The 24247-nt window shown below is 33.1% G+C and overlaps 1 protein-coding gene across 2 annotated transcripts in view; it reads right to left on the bottom strand.

The window, feature by feature from the left end:
* acj6 (abnormal chemosensory protein 6) overlaps positions 1-22839 on the bottom strand; it is a 43415-nt gene extending 20576 nt beyond the window's left edge. For both annotated transcript variants that reach the window (XM_085206448.1, XM_085206449.1), the window contains exon 1: positions 22583-22839. In XM_085206448.1, the coding sequence (XP_085062574.1) occupies positions 22583-22705 (123 nt within the window). In that variant the 5' untranslated portion in view covers positions 22706-22839. The remainder of the gene's footprint in view (positions 1-22582) is intronic.
* Between the last annotated feature and the right edge of the window lie 1408 nt (positions 22840-24247).

The raw sequence follows: 24247 nt of genomic DNA, 5'->3' as shown, positions 1-24247 counted from the left end.
ATATATAAAAGTAAGTATAGACATTCAGTATTACTCGTACATGTTTGCGACTCACCCGCCGCACCTCCTACGCCTCCCGCCCGACCTCTTCACATAACCTCTTCTCTGTATTTAAAATCTGTGATATCTTCTAAGAAATAAATTTAATTGATATGTGTTTGTAAAATAACATTCAGAAATTAATAAACAAAAATTAAAACTATAATATAACTTTACAATTGATAAACTATAATAAGCATGAGGTCAGTCGTGGCGTATAGGCACAAAGTGTGAGAGTCGCGTTTACAGAGACGACTGGTCGTAGGTTCGATCCCCACTCGAAAAAATGAATAATTTATTTAAATTTATATTTCCATTTCCTCGCTCTGGTGTTAAATTCCGCAATGCCTCCAAAAATTCGACGGAAAGTGGGAAACAGAGTGTCTTAACATTAGGTACCCTGTGCCTACACGGATGCGTGCGGGATACAGCGTGTAGCTAATGTAGTTTAATTTATAAGCATATCACTAATAGGATTAAAACAATAATGAAATTTCGAGGTAAGTTCATATATTTCCATACATCGAATACCAATATCCGCTTTGAGTTATACCTACAGTAATATATTTGTATCGGAAATCACATGTGCTCCATAAAGTAATATGAATTACATATTCAACCGGTTCAACCTGCAACCAGCAACCAGCCTGTAAGAACGGTAATGGGTTTCATTAGCGGTTGGCTGTTCACGTTGTGACTTAATCAGTACTCGTATGTGTGTGTGTGTCCATCACTATTTACAATGTTTATATTTAAAAACTTATTTTCTAGATTTTAGTTAGAACAATTTTTTTTATAAATTTGCATAAAGTACTAGTGGCCGACTTTATGACACTTGTCATGCTTCCTTTCACCTAGTGTCGAGACACTTCGTACTCCGCTTTCCACCGGAATTCAAGAACTACGTGTGGACCAAGTCAACGAACGCCACGCTTTACCTTCACGATTACGGAGCAGTAAAATTAAATAAATAAATATAATAGTTTCCTTGAGTGCCTCAATTTTTTATAATATATATTTGCCAGTTAACATTACCCACCATTTTATATGTGTATTTGTATATATTAATATATATATATATGTTGTTTAAGTACCTAATAGATCCACCATGTCTTATAATTTTAATGGATAACGATAGTTTTCTATCAAAAAAGCGTATAATATATTATGAAGATTTATCTCCGCTATCTTGCAGTCATAGAAACCCGTGCGCTAATCAATATTTTAATTTTCTAATTAATGGCCCCAATTTTTTTATAAAATACTTTCTTATAAATTTGAAAACATATAAGCAAATATTCTGTACATTAGACGTTAAATATTATCTTCTCTTTCAACTTCTAATGATAAAATCATCAAAATGATTTAAAAACTATGTAAAACCTCAATAACAAACAATACTTAAATCCTATATGAATAAAACAAAATCAATACAAAATATTACGTAATAACAAAGAAAATCATTTCAAAAATAACTTCTATACCTACATAGAACATTAACTATAAATAACGACATAAAAGGCGAGAGGAGGTGGGGGCAAATAATACTTTGCATTAGCGGTCGCTGTAACAATAATCGTTAAGCGTTAATTGTTACTTGCAATCGCCTTGTTACTTAGGAAGGTAAGATTTTAACGTCTCAGATGGAGGCTCTTCCTTATTCACTTAGCGAGGGAAGTTACTGGAAGCTCTAAAAGTGAATGTATATTTTCACCTACGTTTATATTGTACAAGTATATATAGATCCTATAAAATTTGTATTACAAGTATTTTTGGATAATGTTTTGTATGTATTATTGTCTGTGGTTGGTAATAAGAAAGAATAATTTTTGTTAAGCTATCTGTGCAACATTATACAGATGATAAAATATAAATATGTTATTTAATTTTAAAAATAGAGATGTAAACTTGCAATAGATGAAAAATGCAAGGTTAGCGTAAAATAGTGTTATCTTTTTTAACTATAAGAACATAAGATGTTTTGTAGTGACATATCACTATATCTAGTGTAACTGAAAAAAATATCTGGTAGTGGTATCTATACAAGTCTAAACATTGTCTTTTAATACTGGTACAAATACTATAAGCCACTTATATACTTTTTGTAGCTTCACGCTTAATCCCGCACATAGCAGGGTAGGCAGAAAGAACCTGGGAGCTTAATGTTACTCCGTTCATTAGGATATTTCCGTTCCCCATTTCCCACCGATTTTTGAAGGCATTGCGTGTTGAGTGACGTAACTTAACACAGCGCATTGCCTCGTTACCATAGCGACTAATTTAAAATATTTAAATTCCTCGAGTGGGAATCGAACCCACAACCACTCACACTCTGTGACTCTGCGGCCACATGATAATGATAAAGCTTGCCGTACCTTCTAACACGGTGGTTTATACCCGAGTAGATACTAGACAGGAGCGCGCACAACGGACCACAGCGCAACGAGGCGGGGCTGATCAATACGGGGCGGGGCCAGGGATTTGACGCTGCGTACCACTCTGCGTACCACTCTGCGCTCCACGCTTGTCTAATTGATTGACACAGACGGACCGACAGCCAGACACGGCGTTTTGGCGGCTTTTTATTGTGCCCTTTGAGGGGAGACCGGGGCTAGGTGGAATCCAACGGTGATTAATTTTATGCAATTATTGACTTTTGATATGTATAGTTTTTATGATGGGATTCGTTTGTTTTTTTTTTATAATTTGAGGACAGCCGTGGCGCAGTGGTGCAGGGTGGGGCTGTAAACGCGACAGGTTGTGGATTCGATTGCCATTTGAGGAAATAAAATATGTAATATTTTCGTTTCTTCGCTTTGGTGTCAAGGCGTAAGGGTAAGCGCGGCGTTGAGTTTGTCTAGTGTATTAACTAGTGTCTTATCACTAGGTTTTCTCCGCGTACCCTGCTGTTTGCGGCATACAGCGTGAAGTTGTTGGTTATCTTTGGACTTTAGTACCATGCTATTTTGATTTTTTATAATTTGATTATTAACTAAATTTGAATTAAGTTTTAATGAAAATGTTACTTCAGCATGTAATTTTGATAAGGTCTGTTTTAGACTGTGGCCCGGTGTCAGTCACAAAGGTGTGATATTATATGTATGCACTACAATGATTGTAAACGCGACTGTGGTTCGTGTGAGTTCGATTCCCACTCGAGGGAAATAAATAATAATTTTCATTTCTTTGCCCTGGTACCGAAGCAAAGCGCGGCGTTAAGTTGCGCCAATCAACACGCAATGCCTCGTGAATTAGGCGGATTGTGGAGTACGGTAGTTTCTTAATGAGAACAGAGTATCTTAATATTAAGATCCCAGATTCCCTCTGCCTACATAGCTATTTGCAGGATGCAATATAAAGTAAAAAAAGTGTGATTGCACGGGCTTCAGCCTTATTTGGCCTATTTGTCTTAAATAAAAATGTTGGCCTCGTTTTATTTTTATTATTACAAAGGTTATTTAAAGCACAATTGAAACTTTTTAAACTATGCTACAGAAAATAAAGTATTCACAAATTTGGAAATTTCTCACACCATCAACTCTGTACACTGTTTATTTAGTGATTATTTTTTTCAACGTTTTCATTATTTCATTAAACTTAATTTTTGTAGTCATCCATAAACATGAGGTCGGGACGCACGGGCACAAAGTGACTGTAAGCGCGGCTAGTTCTGGGTTCGATTCTCACTCGAGAAAATTAATATATTTATTTAAATTTATATTTTCATAACTTTGATCAGATGTCGAGGCAAAGTGCGGCGTTGAGTGCTGCCACTCAGCACTCAATGCCTCCAGAATTTGGCGGAAAGTGGACAACGGAGTTTCTTAACACTAGGTTCCCTCTCCTTACCCTGCTGTGTGCATATACAAACACATTATACATTTGAAGAATGACCTGAACGAACGTAAAACGAACATTCTTTCGTGTATTAGCTAACACATTCTTTAAACGAACTAACACTGAATGTGAGAGCTGAAATTCTATTCCATATTTTGCACATTCTACGAGCGAGAGAAATCCGCGTACTTCAGTTATTTGCTTACAAAGTAGGCACCACATTTAATCCTCTAGAAAATGCAGTTCTTTTTAAATTTACAATATGTATTTATTTATAAATTTATATTAAATAAAGTGTAAAAATATCAATTTTATAAATATGGAACAAATAAATATCTGCTTCACGCTGTATCCCGCACTCAGTAAGGTAGGCAGAGGGAACCGGTTCCCACTAAGTGGTAAAATACTCCGTTTCCCACTTTCTGCGGAATTTTTTAAGGCATTACGTGTTGAGAGGCGCTGCGAAACTCAACGCCGGGTTTTTGTCTCGGTGCCAGAGCGAAGAAATAAAAATATTAATAAATAATAATTGATTCTCCCGAGTCGTGATCGATCTCTTTTGCCCCAGCGCACTGACGGCCTCTTTAAAAGTTGAAAATAAAAAGAAAACTTATTTTACGAATTAGGTATATAAGATATATAAGCTTATAGTAATTATAATACATTACGTAAATTGAGCAATAAGAAAGGAGACGGACGGACAGCACCGTCCACGGAGGTCATCGTACCAAATTACTGATACGAGTATGTCGAAACTTTGTAAGTACTTGTGACATGCAGAGCCCGCCTATTGATTTTTCGCCCCTTCACTCAGCCACAAGACAAACCACTGACGTGATCGCCGTGTTCGGGCGGCAGGTTAAGAATGCTTTTTTATATATAATTTAAAGTTTTTTTTTGTAGTTTTAAAATAAAGAGTAATAAATCAAAATATTTTATTATATTTTTATATGCTTTAACACTGAAAAACGGAAAACATGACCAATATTTTAACAGTGATTTTTTTAAATATTTTTCTGGAGCAACTTTTACATATGTACATACATCCGAATTAAAATAAAATAAAAATTAAAAAAGTTTCTCCCCAAATGAGAATCGTTAGTACCTTTAATATTTTTTAACTGAGCCATGAGGACAAAAATTTTTGTAAATTGATTCAATATCATTATTAATTATTTCAGGTCTCACAACCTATTAGTCACCCGTATTACAATTAATTAATCATCCATCGACTTCGTAACGAAATTATTTTATACCACTTTTTTAAAGCTTAGTGAACAAGGTCAAGGTTCATTTATCAAAAACCTATTTTATAAATATTGTAAATAAGGTTAATGATAGCTTCTCAAATTAATACTCATTCTTTATTCTGTCATTTACAGTATTTTAAACTGTAATTATTCTATAGAACAAAAGAAAACAAATCAATATTAATCACTCAGAATATTCAAACACTTTATATTCACGTAATAACATTTAAAAAAAATCATAACAGATGCACCTCCATAATGTTCATACAAAAAAACATTAGGGGTTGTTGTAATGATGCCGATAATTATCAAACTACCCGCAATACACTTGACATGTTTTGAATGAGCACCGGAAGTGAGTGAATCCGCGGTCACGTGACCGCCGGCCGCCATCTTGTTTAAGTGCTCACTTCCGCCGCCGTGCACGTAAAATGCAGCGGTCGTCAACGGCCGGCAAATTGTATTAAAGTTTTATCGCTAGGTGCAGAGCGCACTCGTGCCGCCAACAAATTTTCAAGACGAACAGGCTATTTTATACTGAATTTGGGCAAACAACGTTTTATTACTAAATTTTATTTCGACTCGTTCACCGCAACCATGTTTATACGATCTTTCGTTTTTTTCTATAAATTATTAATAAAAGTACCTATGTAATAATAAATACAATACTAATTTTATAAATGCCATAACTACTCAACTAGAGGTTTAGAGGTATTAGAAAGAACACGGGATACTTTTTATTAATAAAAATATTTAAAAAAATCATTATTCTTTGGCTATAATAAAAAAAATAATTTAGGCGAATAAAGCCGCGTTTGAATCCCTAGTTATATATAAAAACACGAATGCTTTCGTGATTTCGCAGGCGAAGCCGCAATCGGATCGCTGGTTTATTAATAAATACTTTTTTTGGGGCAATAAGTGTTCCAAACTATAATATATAAAAATGTTAAAGTACTCTACAAAATAGATACCAATAGTCACATAGAATGGTATAAAACAAGATTTAGAAACCAAATCTCTTGACCGAATTGATCCCTGACAGTTATGAAAAGACCCCGTTTGAAAGAGAGAAAAAGAAAATCCGCCTAAGCCCGCGACCGAGGGCAACCTCGGCGCGTTTTATCAAACAAAATATTTCCTTAGATGTCGCGTAAGTTTCGCTTGCCTCCACAAACTTACTTTTACGGGTAAATTGTTTACAGTCGGACCTTATTCCTGCGTAGTAAGATTCATATTTGCTAGTCATTGTTTCGAATAGCACAGAAAATAAGCCACCAAACGTGATATGGGGGAAGTCAGTAAGGTTCCTGTCACCGACTATCAATATCGCCTGTAAAGTGACATTTGGGGTAGCAGAGGCCATCTTAAATCGATAAATTGTGTTCATTTGGTACTTATAGAAGTTGCGACGAGTTTATTGGCTTTATTGACACGTTGTCGTATCGAGTTTACCAGTTAGGACGGAGGCCGCGATCGGATCTTAATTTTATTAACTATAGGATATAAATTATCCATTAGTTATATCTTAGACTTGAATAGTAAGTAGCCTTTATATAGAGTGTAGAAAATTAATATTTTAATATTTCATTATTTGCTTATTTCTAAAGAGAACGAAACTATTTATTTATTGACCTCAAGCAGTGTTTCAATGTGTAACCTTCATCTAGAAAATCATTTGTTAAATCTACTATTTACGTTACCAACGAACAAGAAAAACATTAACAACTGAACATTGAAAATAAAAATAAAAATATATATATTTTTATATTTTGAAATTTTTACCAAATGTTGTTTACCAAAGTCGGAAGAACTAGTGAAAATCGCGTGATGGTGACCGGAAGTGTTGTCCCCAAATCATTCCCAAGTGACGAGTACTGTAGAGCACGCGCGACTAATTACCGCCACCCCATCATTCTGAATCTCACCTACAATAAAATAATGCAACAGTCCTTTAAACTGTTACCGTTTTATAAAATAATTGCTTTAAAATATACTATTCGTTATTTTTAATATTTTTAAAGTGTTATTTCACATTTAGGAAAGAAAAATATTTATTTAGAAAACGTATAAAAATTTTAACGTAGCAGGACTGGAACCCGCGCCTCCTGGAAACCGACCAGGCATTCTGACCACTAAGCCATGCGTTCAACGTACACTAACCTATACGTTTTCTTAATAAGTATATACTATTCGTTCTTATATTTAATTTTTGAGGATTTTTTTATTAACTTCGATACCGATTTCAAGAAAAAGAAGATTATCTGTTTAATATCTGATACTGTTGAGATTGTATAATATTTAAGTGTAATGATAGGCTTCTCATATAGGCTTCTCATATTTGTATATTTTTCCACAAATTTCTGGAAAGCTATAATCTTTGTGGAGATGAATTCTTATGGAACACTCGAAGTGTCGATATCCACGTATTTTTGAAGGCGACATCTACCTATATGTGTTATAAATAAAAATCGTTTTGTTGTTTAAAAAAACTAAAGTCTTAAAAGCTATAAATAGACAAAAAACGGAAGTTACCAGCTAGTTGTTAAATCAGAAACTCTCAATTACGTTACGTATAAAACGAATGCCTCTATCTAATAAATGTAAAGCTTTGGACAGACAGACGTCCTATATATTTTGTTGAACTGACTTGCTCTTGTTTGAGCTATTTGTAAAGCACTTTATTAAATTATGTATATTCATCTCTGTTTTTGTCGTTTCAAGGGAGAAAGGCGTCTCGATTTTAATGACACTTTCGTTTTTCAGTAATTTCTAATTAGCGTTTATTATATTTTGTTTTTTTTTAATAATTAAAATACAAACAAATAGATTTTACTATTAAAGATAAACTTATATTCAGTGTAGTAAAACTCTATGTAGGAATGAACGTAAATTTGCATATGAAAATAAAAATCTACACTTATATGTCACCATTTGACACAAAGTAACAAACATGAATTAATATATAATAGCTTCTCATATCTCCCACATATAATAGTGTCGGCCGAGAGAAGTTAGTGTCGAGATACTCTTTACAAAGAATATCATAAATCCTTACCCAAATCAATAACATTACATTTAAGACTGTTTCTGAACGAGTAAATTAAATTAGTCATTGACATCGACACATATGACTGTCAGTCAATTCTGTTTATTAAATGAATAATCATATAGTTCAAGCGGGCGAAGCCGCTGGTAGGCCGCTAGTAATTAATATTTTTTCTAAAATACACTTAAAAAAAATATTCGTATAGTTCAAGCGGGCGTTGCCGTGTGGGATCTGCTACTAAATTCAAAACAAATAATAACTGAACTAAAACGTTCAAACGTTCCCTGAAGCGGCATATGCAAATTATAAGTTATAGCAAACTACGAATACACTAATAGTATACCTACATGGTAAGTACGTGCGAGAACAATGTGTGAAATATGTGTCTTTAGTTCACATGGTAAACAATTATTTGCAAATTAATGGTACTTATTGGTATTTTTGCATGAATTTTATATAATTATACGATTTATTTTAAAATTCTTCAATATTTAAATAAGAAAGTCGTATTTTATGGAATTTAGTTCCACAACTATCACAGAACTGTCACAAAGACCACAGATAATTTGTGGTCATACGATGAGATTAGGTTTCTTGTTGCCAAAGATTTAAATGATCAAAACAAATATAATATACTTTAAAATCACATCGAGGCAGATGTTTTTCCTATCTAATGCCTGGTATTCATTATTTACAAAGTGGTACTCATCTTCGTTCTCCACTTCCCTCCTCGAAAAGGAGTGTTGTAACACTGGGGTCTCTAAATACACGAGCGTGAAAATAAAATCAATATTTAAATGTGAATTTAATTTAACTTTGTTCAATTCCCATTTTATACAAGGTAAGCAGAGAGATATTTCACTCCGTCCTGATATCCCATCTAATGTCGCCTATAAAAATATTAAAGTATAAAGTGTCATATTGATTATATTATCGACATAAATTAGCTGTGTTATTTTAGATTATTACAGTTATTGCCTCCCGTACAGACATGTGCCGGCTCTCACGCGTGGTCACGTACCTAATGTAAATATATTTTGTTTTTCAACAAAATCATATAAATATAAGGCGGGGTCTGGTCTCCAAAAGTTAATATGGTTCAAGAGAATATAACAAAAAAAACTGTATATTCACTATTTATTTATCTTATTATGTCTCTACATACTTCATCCAAAGAAAAACCTTTGTTTTTTCAGGTTCTTGGTTTTTGGTACTAAGAATTCTGTGATGAGCACCGACTATTCTAAAGTAGGCATGGACCAGGGTCCATTTAATTTTTACGCTCATGACAAGGGATTACCTATATTAATTCTTAGAAAAAGTACGTATTCCATTGCGTCATATTCGGCGGTCACATCATGTTCAAGGAATATGGAAATAGTTTTGCCCAGTTTTTAAGTCTTAAAGGTATATTCGATGATTATATGTACCTACAATTCTCATTTCATAAAGAGCAGCGTTTAGCACCGCCACCCAAAATTAATATTAATAATATTAATTTAAGCCTACAAATAATAAGTATAAAACATATGACTTGAATATTCATGTCTACTCTGTGATACAGAAATCGCGCTAAGAGGCTAAAATATAAAAATGTAATACTGTGAGAACGCAAGGATTTTATCCTTCTATTTCATAGTAAACGGATTAAAATACGGCTGCTGTAACATTTTTGAGTGCATTTTTACTGGACTAGCGATAGTTCTAAGCTTGCAGCGAGAAAATGTAACTTTGAAAAATATTTATTTAGTATTTGAAACGTAAGCCATGGTGTAGCTTTATAAAAGTCGGCATCACGATACCCACAAGCTCCCTAGGGGTGTTCGATCTGAGGGGACTAGAGAGCCTTACTTCAGATCACAACCCTTTATACTTATTTTAAATCAATATGCAAAGAATATTAAATTATAAACATACTTGTAATAATATTGTAAAAACATTATGACATGATCGACATGAAACGAGAAAGATGATTGTGGGTTCCAATTTCAGGCAAGGTTTTTTTATATAATTATATATTATACTAGCGGACGCGCGCAGCTTCGCTTGCTTATTTATGGGTGAATTCTAATAAACCACGAAACATGTGTTCAATGAAATACTTTTAAAAATCTAAATTTCAAATTTTATAAAAATCGGTGCCGATTTAGTTTTTTTCCATACAAACTTTCAACCCCTATTTCACCCCTTTAGGGTTAAAAATTTTTAAAATCCCTTCTTAGTGGATGTCCAGATTACGAAAGTAAACATCTGTCCACGTTTCACATTTCTACGCAAAGCGGTTACGGCTGTGCGTGCGTCTTATCTCAGTCAGTGAGGACAAGTCCAAAAGGACTTGTAAAAATATATATAGATTACGATGTATTTACCTATTAACATATAATATAGTTCCTAAATATACGCGAAATGTTGTTTTGCATAATATTGAAAAAAAAATATCATCTTTACATATCGAATTCTTTCTTTGACATTTAATGTCATGCTGAGAGAACTAACAGTCAAGGCACTCCATACTACATCCATACCTATATTATAAATTCGAAAGTAACTCTGTCTGTCTGTCTGTCTGTCCGTCTGTCTGCCTGTCTGTCTTTTACGCAATCAGGGCCAAACCGCTAATTTAATTGTGATAAAATACTCATATAGAGATACTTGAGGATCTCGGGATGAACATACGATACTTTTTTTTCTCATATTTGTAATATTTTCGATATATACCAATATATTAAAATACTTATTAATTTGACATGCAATTTATTCCGCCATGTTAATAACAACAGGCAAAGATTGTTGTTAGAAAAAGTCACCCAAAGTGAGCTTGCTTAACGCATCTCTCTATTGAAAACTGAAAATAATTTCATAAATATATTTAATAAATATTCGTATACTTAGTTCAAGCGGGCTTAGCCGCGTTCGGGTCCACTAGTAAATAAATATATTAGACTTCATTCTATAATGACAGTTGTCAGTTAATTCTGTTTTTGAGTGGAACTAAACGGAGTGTCTTCGTAGTTCAAGCGGGCGAAGCCGCGGGTGGGCCGCTAGTCTACCTATAAATAAATTACTTAAAAGACGATATCTGAAATAAAAATAATCATCCTATAGCAGGAATCGAATCCACTACCATTGTGCCTACAATTAGGCACTTCACACCTAAGCCACTATGAAGTATAGATTTTTTACAACACTCCAAACTATATATAACCAAATCGAGACTCACTCTGACGAGGTTATGATGTCTTCGGGTCGCTCGTAAAAATGATAGCGTATGAACTCCACCGTAAAACGTATATATGATAATGTACATCCGATCCGTCAACGTGATTCTGCCCTTCTATGAATTATTCTGATAAATTTGCTATGTTTATTTCATATTTCCTCCCCTTACACAGGCTATGGGTATTGGAAAAATCGATCAATCTTAACTATAACCTACCCATATGTAGGTACGTCCTAAGCTCCCCATTACTTCCCTTCACCCATTTTGAGAATAATAAACAAGAAACAACTTTAACGCAACCAACAAGTAATTAAATGTATAATATTAAGTAATAATTATATAGAAAGTTAGTAGTTATAGGTAAAGTTATACTCGTGGGAAGGATTGGTGCTACAAAGTGTAAAGTAGGTACCCAGAACCTTATTATAGCCGGTAACAATGGCGGCGGTAACAGGAGGCAGGAGCCGTATTCATGGCAGAATGCATATCCCTCCCGTGGGCACAGAGTTAATTTCAAGTTTACGAAGTAGCGCCGTCGTGCTCTCTCACTTATTAAAATACCAACATCTTGCTGCTTAATAGGTTTTGCGAAGTACGCTGTGGAGGAAAATTTGAGACTGCAGCTTATTCTGTTACTATTATATATTATATATATATATGTATATTATACATATATGTATGTAGTGTGGGGTGTGTTAGAGTGATATCTTTGTTCTGATTATAATGTGCAAGAGACGACTGAAAGATATTGTATCATATAGCGTACTGTCAATACAGTGGTCGGAAAATGTAGAACGGAGTTGAACTTAGCATTTGGTTCTCTATCTAACCTTCTAAATGTGGTAGAAGAAAAGCGTGAAAATATAAAAAATACAAGTATATATAAGGTAAAGAACGATACTAAGCTAGCATCCCGCGCACAAACGTAAGACTCGGTTCCCTTTGAGCGCATCTCAAAACTGAATTAAAATATTCTTTACATTTAATTATTCATAAATGTTGCAACAAGATGTCGTAATGCAGTTAGAATTTAATGTTACTTATGTTATTATACTTACTTCTAGTAAATAGAATACGTGGTGAGAGAGAATGTTCTTTTTTTGAACGGTTATTTTAATAAAAATTTCCTTAGATATATATAATATATTTTTATCACAAAGTACGGCATTGGATTCCGCCATATAGCGAACATATAAGAAAGTAAAACAGGATTTAGTTTTTTTTTAACGGTTAATAAATAATAATTTAACTTATATATATTTTGAAATGTCTTTTGATTTTTGTGTTCTTTCCCATTAATTCGATATAATTTAAATAATTATATACAATTAAAATAGGTCTTTGTTAGTTGTCGCATTGAAATAGCGTTTGATTATAAGCGCGATGGTTATTGGTTCGATAACCACTAGGGAATTGATTTATTTTAATTTTTTCGCTATTGTCAGACAACGTGCGGTGTTGAGTTGCGGGCATAAAGCCTAGTATATAGTATAGTTTATGCCCAAATAAAATGTGTTAACAGTAAAGTCCTATTATTTCAGACTTTTAATAAAGAAATATGTATTAAATTAGGGAAGCCAGTATTAACGATTTCGACGGGCGACCAGGTCCATTGAAAGTAGAACCAATCTATTAGTTATTCAGTAATGTAAGAGACAGCCTATATTCATTTAGCCTAAACTGGCGAAAATATATTTAAGCCGTCAAAAAGCTATTTCATAGTTCTCATTAATAAATGTCTACATAAAAAAGTATTTTAGTTTCAGAAATTTGTTCATACAGTGTATAAACTGTTAACAAGGAACATACATCAATAAAAAATATTTGAGTTACATAAAAATCTATTTTTAATTTTAATAAAAATGTATACTCCTTATTTTTTTTAGCTTCACGCTGTATCCCTCTTAGCGAGGTATGAGGGATACGGGCCTAATCATTAGAGAGAGGAAATTAATATAATTCATTATCTCGAGTGGGCATCGAACTCACAACCATCGCGGAATAGGTCGTCGAGAGACGGACACTGACACTCTGTCTCTCGACGACCTATTCTTCTCTTAAAAATATATGTAAATGCAATAAATCTTGCTAATAAAGGTCATCTTGTCTCAGTTGCACAAATGTGCGACTGAAAACGCGGCGGCTCTAGGTTCGATCGACCACTTAACACGCAATGCCTTGAGAATTCAGCGGAAACTGGGGAGCGAAGTGCCTTAATGGGTACGGAGTGACTTACCACTAAGTTTCCAGGTTCCCCTTACCTACACTGCTACATGCTATCTACTAATCTCATATTTCATAACCAATACATCATAGAGTCAGTTAACTCGCACAATCAACAGATAAAAAATTGTAATATTATTAAATTATAAGATACAGCGGTCAGAATTATAATATTATAGGGTACCTGTAACTTCAAGTTGGCCATGAAAGACTTGGAAAAAAGTAATCTTGTCCTCCTTAAGGCAGACTAGTGTCAAGAGTCTCCGTTCTCCACTTTCCGTTATATTATTTAATTCACGCCTCATATTGTTCATAAGCAATTAAGACAATTCCGTTTCTACTTTCCGCCGTCGTACTTTGCCTCGTTACCCAAACGATAAAATGAAAATATTAATTATTTCATTCCCCCGAATGCGAATCGAACACACGACCTGCGTTACAACTGCCTCAATTAATATTATAGTATAGGTATTTTGGTATTATTTTTACAATCCCTCTATAAGGATTGGAATCCAAACTGCCTAGATTTTGACAGCAAAAAAAATCTTTTTTGTTGTTTAATGATTTTGTTTTGCCTAACAGGACGAGAACCTAATCAAGTCCATTTCCTACTTTCATTCAGTGTTGAGTCATTGAGTGTTAAATTATCAGACCATTTGATTCATGGACTTCGATGGACCCAACAACCATCACATATACGGTCCAAATAGTACCTCATAAAGTAATATTTAATCAAATCCCATATATCACGCGATACCTGCCCGTCGTCCTGTTGTTTATATGCCTTTGTGGTCCTATCTTTTGTTTTAAGTAGTTAGCGTGACAAAAGACTTTAAAGTTCAAAAATCAAACGGCGAAAATCCACAATTGAATTTGAATCGTACCCCAAAACACTTTAGGTAGATATTCGTTCAACAGACTCAATGCACAATACAGAAGCTAGTTAAATATTTAATCCGTAGTTAGCGACACATTCAGAGTTAACTCGTGGTGCAGTTAACTCATAATTGAGTGTGCAGCGTTAACCGAATTGTTAGTTTGCTGGGTGCTAGGAATTCAAATTTTGTTTTTGTTTTTTTTTGTTGGTTTTGTTTTGTCTATTTTGACTATATATATATGTTTGAAGTTTCGATTATTCCTAAGTTTGTTTTTTTTTTAGTGGAAAAAGTTTTATATTTATTTTCATGGTATAATTTAAGTTTAATATACTCATATTTTACATGTGAAATGATGCTGACAAAAATGATGCTCCGCAATAATTGAGGATATTTCTTGGCACGTGTAGCGTAATATCTCTAATAAGGAAAAGTGGAGAAATATGTCACAAAATATAGCAAGTAACTCATATATCTATCTACTAGTTTATATTTTAAAAATAAACATAGCGTGAAAATATACGAGTACCTACCTACAACAAATAGTAAGCCTAAATTCTTCGCTCAAACAACTTCTATCTATTTATATTCTAACATTCATGAATTATTTATGGCCTATGTCTTTCATTTGTAAGAATATTTTTATTATTTCCCCTTCCCACACTGGAAGGTAATACAAACTTCGTTCATAAGACTCAAAATCAGTTGAACATTTTCTTAAGTAGAGACCATGAACTTCTTTTGGAAATCTGGAAAATTCATAGGAATTTGAACTTAATTAACTTTTTAACAATAGATTGCTTTTTCATAGTTTATAATTTTTGCTTTCGTCTATTAAAATTGTATATGTTGTTTGTATATAATGTATATAAACAATTTTGTATGTGCCTATTATAAAAGTATAAACCTATACATAAATTAATTTAGCTTAGGTACACATAACCAAAATAATATGATTAATTAGGTATTTATAAATTCAATTTGTTTTTTTCATTTTTTAATAAGTAATACTATAATTAATAAGTCAATATTTAATGTAAACACCAGATAAATCAAATCAAATCCATTAAAATATCCCCTAAAATACACTTAATTAATTATTTATATAATAAACATCAGTTGCGCCTCCATAACATTTGCTAAGGTTGTATAAATGCATTTTTCCTTTATATTACTATTATCATTTCTCCTTTTATTCATAAAACGTAGACGTTACTATATAAGTCGAATAACAATCGTCCGTGGCGGCTCACCCTTTATTTGCAGACGGTCATGAGGTATCACCCGTCCTTGTTTTTCGCAAGGCAAATGGCATAAGTCTGTCTCATCACACAGCGTGTTTCTCGCCTCCATGAATAAAATAAGATGGCACTAGCAGACTCTACCTGTCTCTTTCAGCACCGTCAATTATTCTATTGGCCAAAACGAGAAAGTCATATCTAACGTGGAGCAGAAATGCAATAAAACGTTGTGTCTATACGGGAGATTTGTTCCTATATAGAATATACCGATAGTTTGTAGCTGTATAGTAACGTTTTAACGGACGGTTTGAGCACGTGTTAATTTCTAGTTACTTTTAATCACTATAATTACTATATTTTAATTAAATATTCGAAAGAAATATTAAAAGACTTTTTAAGTTTGTAAATAAACTTTGATTGAACTAAGAGTTTTGTTTATTTTTATTTTGTGGCTACTAAGCCAGAGGTCGTGGTTAAGATTCCCAGAAACGATGCTAAGACTATATTTTTTTCTGTGTTCAAGTAACAATTATTATTGGGTAGAGTAAAAGAGATTTTAAAGAAAAGTATTTCTTATTTTTAATACCAACTTTTTCTCAGAATTCATCGAACCTAAAACTATTACGTATTTATAAACTCAAATGCTCTACTGTATTTAGTACAACCCTTTAAAACCAATTAGATTAATTATTATCAACAAAAAACCATTTATAAAATAGTCACCCTTGAAACAACCAGTCACGACAGGCCCTCAGGTGTCATTTACGAATAACCGGCTTTAATAGTGGTCTTCGAATCGCCTATTACCTACGTAATGCGCGTTGCATGTGTAATTTAGCCGTCTTATATAAAAGAACAAATAGCTTTCTGACTAATGTTTGTGTGTCAAGTAGTTACCTTATGATGGTAAGTATGACAAGCACTTAGTGAGCCTATTGGTAGGTAATCTAATATATATAAAATCGAAAGGTAACTCACTCATCAGGCAATCTCAGAAACTGCAAGAGCTAGGACTCTTATATTTTGTATGGGCGTTACATATAGGAACTAGGTGTACTACAAGTGCTAGGAGTCTCAAATTTTGCATGAACGTTACTTATAGAACGTTGTTGTGAAATATGCACAAGGGGCACAAGGGTGTGACTGTAACGTGACAGTTTTGGGTTCGATCTCCACTCGGGTAATGCATTATTGTACATTAATATTTTTATTTCTACACTCTAGCAGCAACTCAAAAGCCGGGCGTTGAGTTCGGCCACCCAACACACAATGCCTCGAAAAATTAAGTGGAAAGTGGGGAAAAGAGTGTCTTAACGCTAGATTACTTCTGGCTACCCTATGCGGGATACAGCGTGAAGTTGAAAAGCGAAAGCGAAGAAAGCAGCACAAGAGTGTGATAGGATATGCGACTGGTTCTGGGTTCAATCCCCACTCGAGGAAATGAAATATTTCGGTATTTCGGTCTCGAGGCAAAGCATGACGTTGAATTCCGTCAAATCAACGCCTCCAGAAATTAGGTGAAAATGTGGAACGGAGTATCTTGGCTCTAGATGCTTTCTGCCTACGCTGCTGTGTGCTGGATACAGTATGAAGTAGATTATAAAGATATAGAAACTTAAGAATTAGGTATGTTATCTATAACACAGGCTAAAGTCGACTTTTTTTGAGTTTTTGTCTCCAATCGTGAATCAGGCATAAATTACTGTTCAGACATTATTTTATTTTGGTATGATGGATGCTGGTAAAACAAAGTGTCAAGCCATTTACAGAATATTGGACCTCACCGATTCAAACTGCTCAGTGCGCTGCGAACATTAAATATTAGAACACAAAGTAATTCGGTATATTAAATAAATAATCGTGTAGTTCGAGCGGGCGAAGCCGCTGGCGGCTGCTAGTATATTTAGAGCTGTATCTCGCATATAGAGACAGAGAAAACCTAGTGTTAAGAATCTCCGTCCCCCACTATGCCTGTTGAGTGAAGAATCTCAACGCCGCGCTTTGTCTTTTTAACAAACGAAAATCATCGTTCCCCGAACTGAAATAGAACCCACAACCGATGCGTTTTCAGATGCGTCTGCTGCGCCAGGCTGTCTCAAGTTAAAAATTATGTGTCCCTATGAGTTTTTATATTATGTACTTTTCTTATCGTTCGTTTTCGTATCACTAGCTATAATCAAACAGAATTCCTAAAATATTTCAATATAGATCCATAGGCGAATGCAATAACGATAGAGCCTCTTAAATCTGGCGAAAACAGGAGAAGTAACACGTATATTTCTGAGAGGTACAAGTGTTACCATCACGTCATCAACTCACTAACTTAGACACCAAGAGCTTTATGTATATAACTTGGTATTTCACCTACAAGATGTACGAAGTGGTGGGCGAATTGAATCCACCACTTCTGTTGGGTAAAATGCATAATAAGAGATAGGAAGGATCAGAAATCGAGATTAGAAGCAAATCTTTATTAATATAGAGACTTGTAGTGTGCAGTCTTGAGCGAATTTTATTATTTGGAAGTAAATTAGATTATATTATCTTAAAAAATAATAGTTAGCATATTGTTTTAAAATAGATATAATAATAGAACGAAATTATTTTGGGTATAAAATTTTGAAAACTGAAAATAAAAAATTTGCGACATTTTTTAAAGTTTTCAGTCTTTGTTAGCTAATAAATAAAAAACTATAACATTCAGGTGGCTTCTTGTTACATAATGAAATAAGGCATAGGTCCATCAGAAAATAGAAAACCAATAGTCGGTGAAAAAACACGAAAAAAATATTGCCAAACTGAAAAATCTACGTTTGAAATTATTTTTAAATATTTATAGGTATGTTTTAACTGTATTTACACATTACACATCAAAAATTAAAATATGTTTATTTTTTATTTACTAAAATTTGTTTCTTTTCCATATCATTATTTACTTATGAAACTTCACCCATGTATTTTGAACTCTATCTTTTAAAAATATTGCTAACCACATAAGTTATCTTTCTCCAGTGGAATAATATGAAGATATAAGTCTTATAAGTATTCAGTTTATATTAAACGGGCACAAAATGATAGAACAAAGTGATCTGTCACTATGTCTGCCTATACCTATAATATTGCCAAAATGCGGGAAAAGTGGAAATAAATTAAAATTCTGAAGCTATTTTTTTCGAACTTTACAATCTAGCAGGGTACCAGAGAAAACATCGTTTCATTCATTTTTTCAGTCAGTTCAGTATGAGACAATATGTCGCGGAGCTCAACGCTGCGATGTGTCTTACCAGAACGGATCGAGGACAACATATAATCTTATCTTAGCTTAGTCTAGTATTATAGAACATCATTAGATGTTAATGAATAATTGCTATAAATATTTAAATTGAATTAAGTTAAGCTTATGCGCTCTAATAGCTTGTTGGAGCGATAATGCTTATTGAATCGTAATCAATTTTTAATTTGCTTAATGTTTTAATCTTAATTAGAATACATCGATAATGGACATTGCATATATACATATGTATCTAATATTAATATGTATGTCATAAAATAACAAGCTATATGTAAAAAATATATATTTTTATATATTATAACAAATTGTCGCTTATAAGGAAAATGGTCTAGATTTTTAAGATCTTATAATAATATTTTAATATAATAAAATATTAAAATAATAAAAATTTATATTCAATATATTGCCAATTAGACTTAAAATTTGATTATTTTTCTAATAAGCTATGTCAAAAAAAATTATAATATATTTAATTCACCAATCTCAGTCTGACATTTAAAAGTTCAAAACAATACTAAGTTCAACATTTTGATCCACAATTATATATAAGCGCCAATTTTGTTACGGCGATCTGAGCTGTCACTATATTAATGAAAGAATACAAGCAACGACTGTCGCCATGAATATTTTAAACGTATAAAGTGACGTTTCGGTATGGAAAATAAAATAGTTATTATGCACTTTTTATCTTATTATAAATAGTTAATAAACATGTTTAAAATTATCTTTGGTTTCTTTTTTTAGCTTCTTCACGTTGTAATCACTCATATAGCAGGATAGGCAGCTTGGAAAACTTGGAAATCTAATGAGTGAGGATATGAAATAACCATTCTCCGAGTAGAAATCGAACTCACAACCATCGAGGTTAAAGTCTGGGTAAAAATAACAATATATAATAAAAATAAATATTTTACAAGAAAACGTGCGGTTTTGATTACCGCCATTTAATATAGAAAACAGAGTATATTAACAACACACTGCTATATGAGGGAACAGCTTGTAACATAAAAAATAGGTAATTAATTAATTGTACTAAGCATGACATTTAGTTTTCTCATATAATATTATCTATATATATAAAAGGACTTGTCCTCACTGACTGAGGTAAGACGCACGCACAGCCGTAACCGTTCATGGTAGAAACGTGAAATTTGTACAGATGTTTATTTTCGTAATTTGAACATCCACTAAGAAGGGATTCTGAAAAACTTTAACCCTAAAGGGGTGAAATAGGGGTTGAAAGTTAGTATGGAAAAAAATTTAAATCAGCACCGATATTTATAAAATTTGAAATTTAGATTTTAAAAAGTATATAATTGAACACGTATTTCATCGTTTTATAGAATTCTTCCTCTAAGAGTTCAAATAAGGGGTTGAAAGTTTGTATAGATTTTTTTTTAAATCGGCACCAATTTTTATAAAATTTGAAATTCAGACTCTTAAAAGTATTTAATTGAACACATATTTCATAGTTTTCTAGAATTCACCCCCTAAGGATGCAAATAAGGGGTTGAAAGTTTGTATGGAAAAAACTTAAAATCGCCACCGATTTTTATAAAATTTTAAATTTAGACTCTGAAAAATATTTCATTGAACACATGTTTCGTGGTTTTTAAGAATTCACCCCTAAATAAGCAAGCTAAGCGTCCGCTAGTAAATTATATTTTAATATCACCCCTGTATATGCGATTAATTTTTTTAAATCATAAAGACAAAGCCAAGTACGCTTTAAATGTGAAATGAACTCAATAAACCAAAGTTACGCCGTACCTTTAAAATCATAAGCTTTTTTATACACGCTGCCAATTATGTCATTTTATAAACAATAACTTTTTTGTTTTATTTTAATATGGAAATATCCATTAAATTGAAGATTTGTTTTTTTTTATTACATCATTGATTGTTATTAAAGTGATATATTCTATGATATTATTTTTCATTCATTATTTTTTTATAAAATAAATAGGTAATATAATTTCAAAGTTATAATTTAAAATATTCATATGCCTAACTAACCTTCCCGACGAATAAATGTGACATTTAGGAACTAATAACTTAAATTTAGTGATATCATGTTTAAGTAAGATACATATTATATGCATATATTGTAAAATATAATTAAATCTTTAAAAAAATAAATATTAATTGAATTAAATAAATATTTCATATGATTTTCTTCGTACTTTAATGTTTTTCCTTATTAGATCTGATAATCGAACCCAAAAATCATCATATTTCCATTCAAACGCTATCACATTTACCATGATGACCTAAGATTATTTAATTGGAATTTTGTTATTTATTGATTGATTTATAATCCTTAAACCACACCACTTCATACAATATTACGAATAAAATAAAAGTCCGCCGCAACTGCTGAATACTGTTGCGCTATTTCTGAAAAAAAAAAACAAAATATACACAACTACCAGGCTCTCAATGATACAAACTTTTAAATTTTTCATACATATTAGATGGATCTTACATCCATTTTCTTCTTGATTTCTTTCACTTTTCTTTCAAATATTTTTTTAAGTTAGCGATGTGGGAAATAAAATTATACAGAGATTTTAATATTATCTGTTTTTTTTATTTAATATAAAACATTATTCTTGAACTATGATACAAAACTATAATATTACTAATATTAAACTTTTATAAATTAAAAAGAAATAATTTGAAACTCTACTACTACGAGAGCTAGAGTAGCTCTCTAGTACATGGTAAAATATTATAAATTTAATGTTACTATCAAAGAAATAGCCTACTGTAGGTATAAGATTATCCCGTAGCGGCGCTACGCGGGCCGGTCTACGCTCGTAACCGCCCGCCGTCGGCAAACCGTGGAAATGTACGCGACATCATAAAAAAGATTTCAACGACTTCTCGTTGATGTAATGTTATAGAATTTAGATATAGGAATTATTTGGTACTGATTTTAAAAATAGATGTGTAATATAATATTTTTTACATTAATTAAAAGTGAACCTAGTATTTTTGCGATATTTTAAAATTTTACTTTTTAGTCTAATTGACATAAATCGGGACAAAAATATAGAAATTAAAAATGCAGAATGTGCCTGTAGCTTTATTATATATGTATGATAAATTAATTAGAGAAACGTTTTATTATGATGGTACGACACCGACGGAAACATTTCCTCAAGGATAAACTCGAAGTTATCGTCATTATTATTGTGAAAGAAAATGAAAGCTAATAAGTAATATGATTTAATCAATAGTCGTCGCTTTTCAGAAAACCACAATAACTTATTATTATTATTATTTTTACGTTTTATAGTTTTATTATAGATTTCGAAACGTGTTCCAATTGTAAAATCACTTAAAATATCACAAACATTGAGAGCCTAGTAAAAATTATAGACAATTCGCTGTGACAAAAAACAAGGTTAATGGAGCTCCATGTCAGTCGCTAAGGCAAGCCAGCATAAACAACAACAGTATTGACGCATAGCCAAGGTTAGTATATCCTGGAATAGTGGTAATAGAGGTGGTCTCGTGGTGTGATCTACAGGAGGTAGAATGGGATACTCACGGACGGGTTTGGCACGCAGCGGCGGGGGTCGGAGCTGCGGTACGTGGGGCTGTAGCGTCCCGGGAAGCAGCCCGGGGGCGCCATCAGCCCGCCGCCGGACTTCATCTTGTCCGGGGAGTACATGGCACATGACCCCCACGGGTCGTCCTCCAACTTCAACACCTTGGAAGGTGAGTGATACTGCCGGTCGAAAATTTTGGCGACTTTATCGTACTTCGGGGTTGAAAAGGCGACGCGTCGCCGCGACCGGTCCGTGCGCCGGGTGATAACCGACTGAGCCGGGCGCCGCGTGACGTCACCGGCCACGCCCTCTCCCCTCCACTGCAGCTCCCCTCCCCTAGACTCCTCGCCCCTCGCACGCATGTTTACGTCGCCGTCGGCGGGTCCACGATTAACTGAATTATTTAATTGGTCCATTCACTTCTCGTGTCTGTTACCTTTTCACGCTTCTAACTCGCAAAGGTTGACGGGTTGCCGGTGACGCGATTGGCACACTCCTAATTAACCCTCCGTCTGTATCGAACTAACAGCACGCATCGAGAGATAACAAACCAATTCCTTTTACTCCTGTAATATTTTTAATATATGTGTATATCTAATATATTTACATATATGTAATATCACACATTCATAAGCATCGATGTAAACAAATATTCACATAGAATTTTCATTATATTGGGAAAAAACTATATTAGAAACAAAACTAATAATAACTGCCTAAAGTTTTATCTTTCATTCAACATTTTGTTAAATTTGTATCTATATATTTTATTCTAACTCAACAATTTTATCAAAACAAAAAATAATAAAAACAGAAATCTAAAAGTGTTTTTTTAAATGTGTAAAAAAATTGTAAACATAGTAAGCTATCGACCGAACACACTCCGAATAGACTCAAAGTACTCGTATTTATTGTTGATGAATTTTTTATAGAACTCATAACGTAGGAAGCTAATCGTGTTTATATAACAATTACAGTAGTATCACTTATAGAAGCGTACAATATAATTATTTTATTTTATTATTATATAACTATATATTAGCTTATTTAAGAAATTTAAGAAGAAATTATTTTATCATTAATCATTGAATAATAGAGATCCATGTATCTGATTGAAAGATTGTTTATGTTTCTTTAAATTATTGACTCTTTATTTATAATGCGTCTCACAATGTCTTAGTGTGCGAGTGCTAACGCGACGATTGTGGATTCGATTACTGCTGGGATAATTAATTATTTTTCTTTCCGCCAATCAGCACGCAATATCTCGTCAATTGGATAGTAAATAAGAAGGAATAAGAATGTATAGAAGACCGCATTAATAATAAAGAAATAATCTTACTCTAAATGAAACTGTTTGCTTGGGCCGATATCTCTTTGTTGTCAATAGTTCTTTTAACATAAGTTAACACAAAAGTGCTAACCTGAGCCAAATGAGGCGAGTGGCGACGCAGGGGCAAGCTTTAAACGCGGCAGGTTTTTGGTTCGATTCCCACACGAGAAAATCAAAACCATCAGAATTCGACAGAAAGTGGAGGTTGTTAGAGAATGAAAGCCTAGAGTTAAGACTCTCCGTTCTTTACTTTCTGCCAGAATTCTATACACTGTGTGTTGAGTACCTAAACCGAACCGCTACCGGAGCGTGAAAACAAAAATCAAACACT

Source organism: Heliconius melpomene, chromosome 21, assembly GCF_056956725.1.
Source record: "Heliconius melpomene rosina isolate 202511_hmr_F chromosome 21, ASM5695672v1, whole genome shotgun sequence".
Lineage (NCBI taxonomy): Eukaryota > Metazoa > Arthropoda > Insecta > Lepidoptera > Nymphalidae > Heliconius > Heliconius melpomene.
This window is presented reverse-complemented; position numbering and strand designations above follow the sequence as displayed.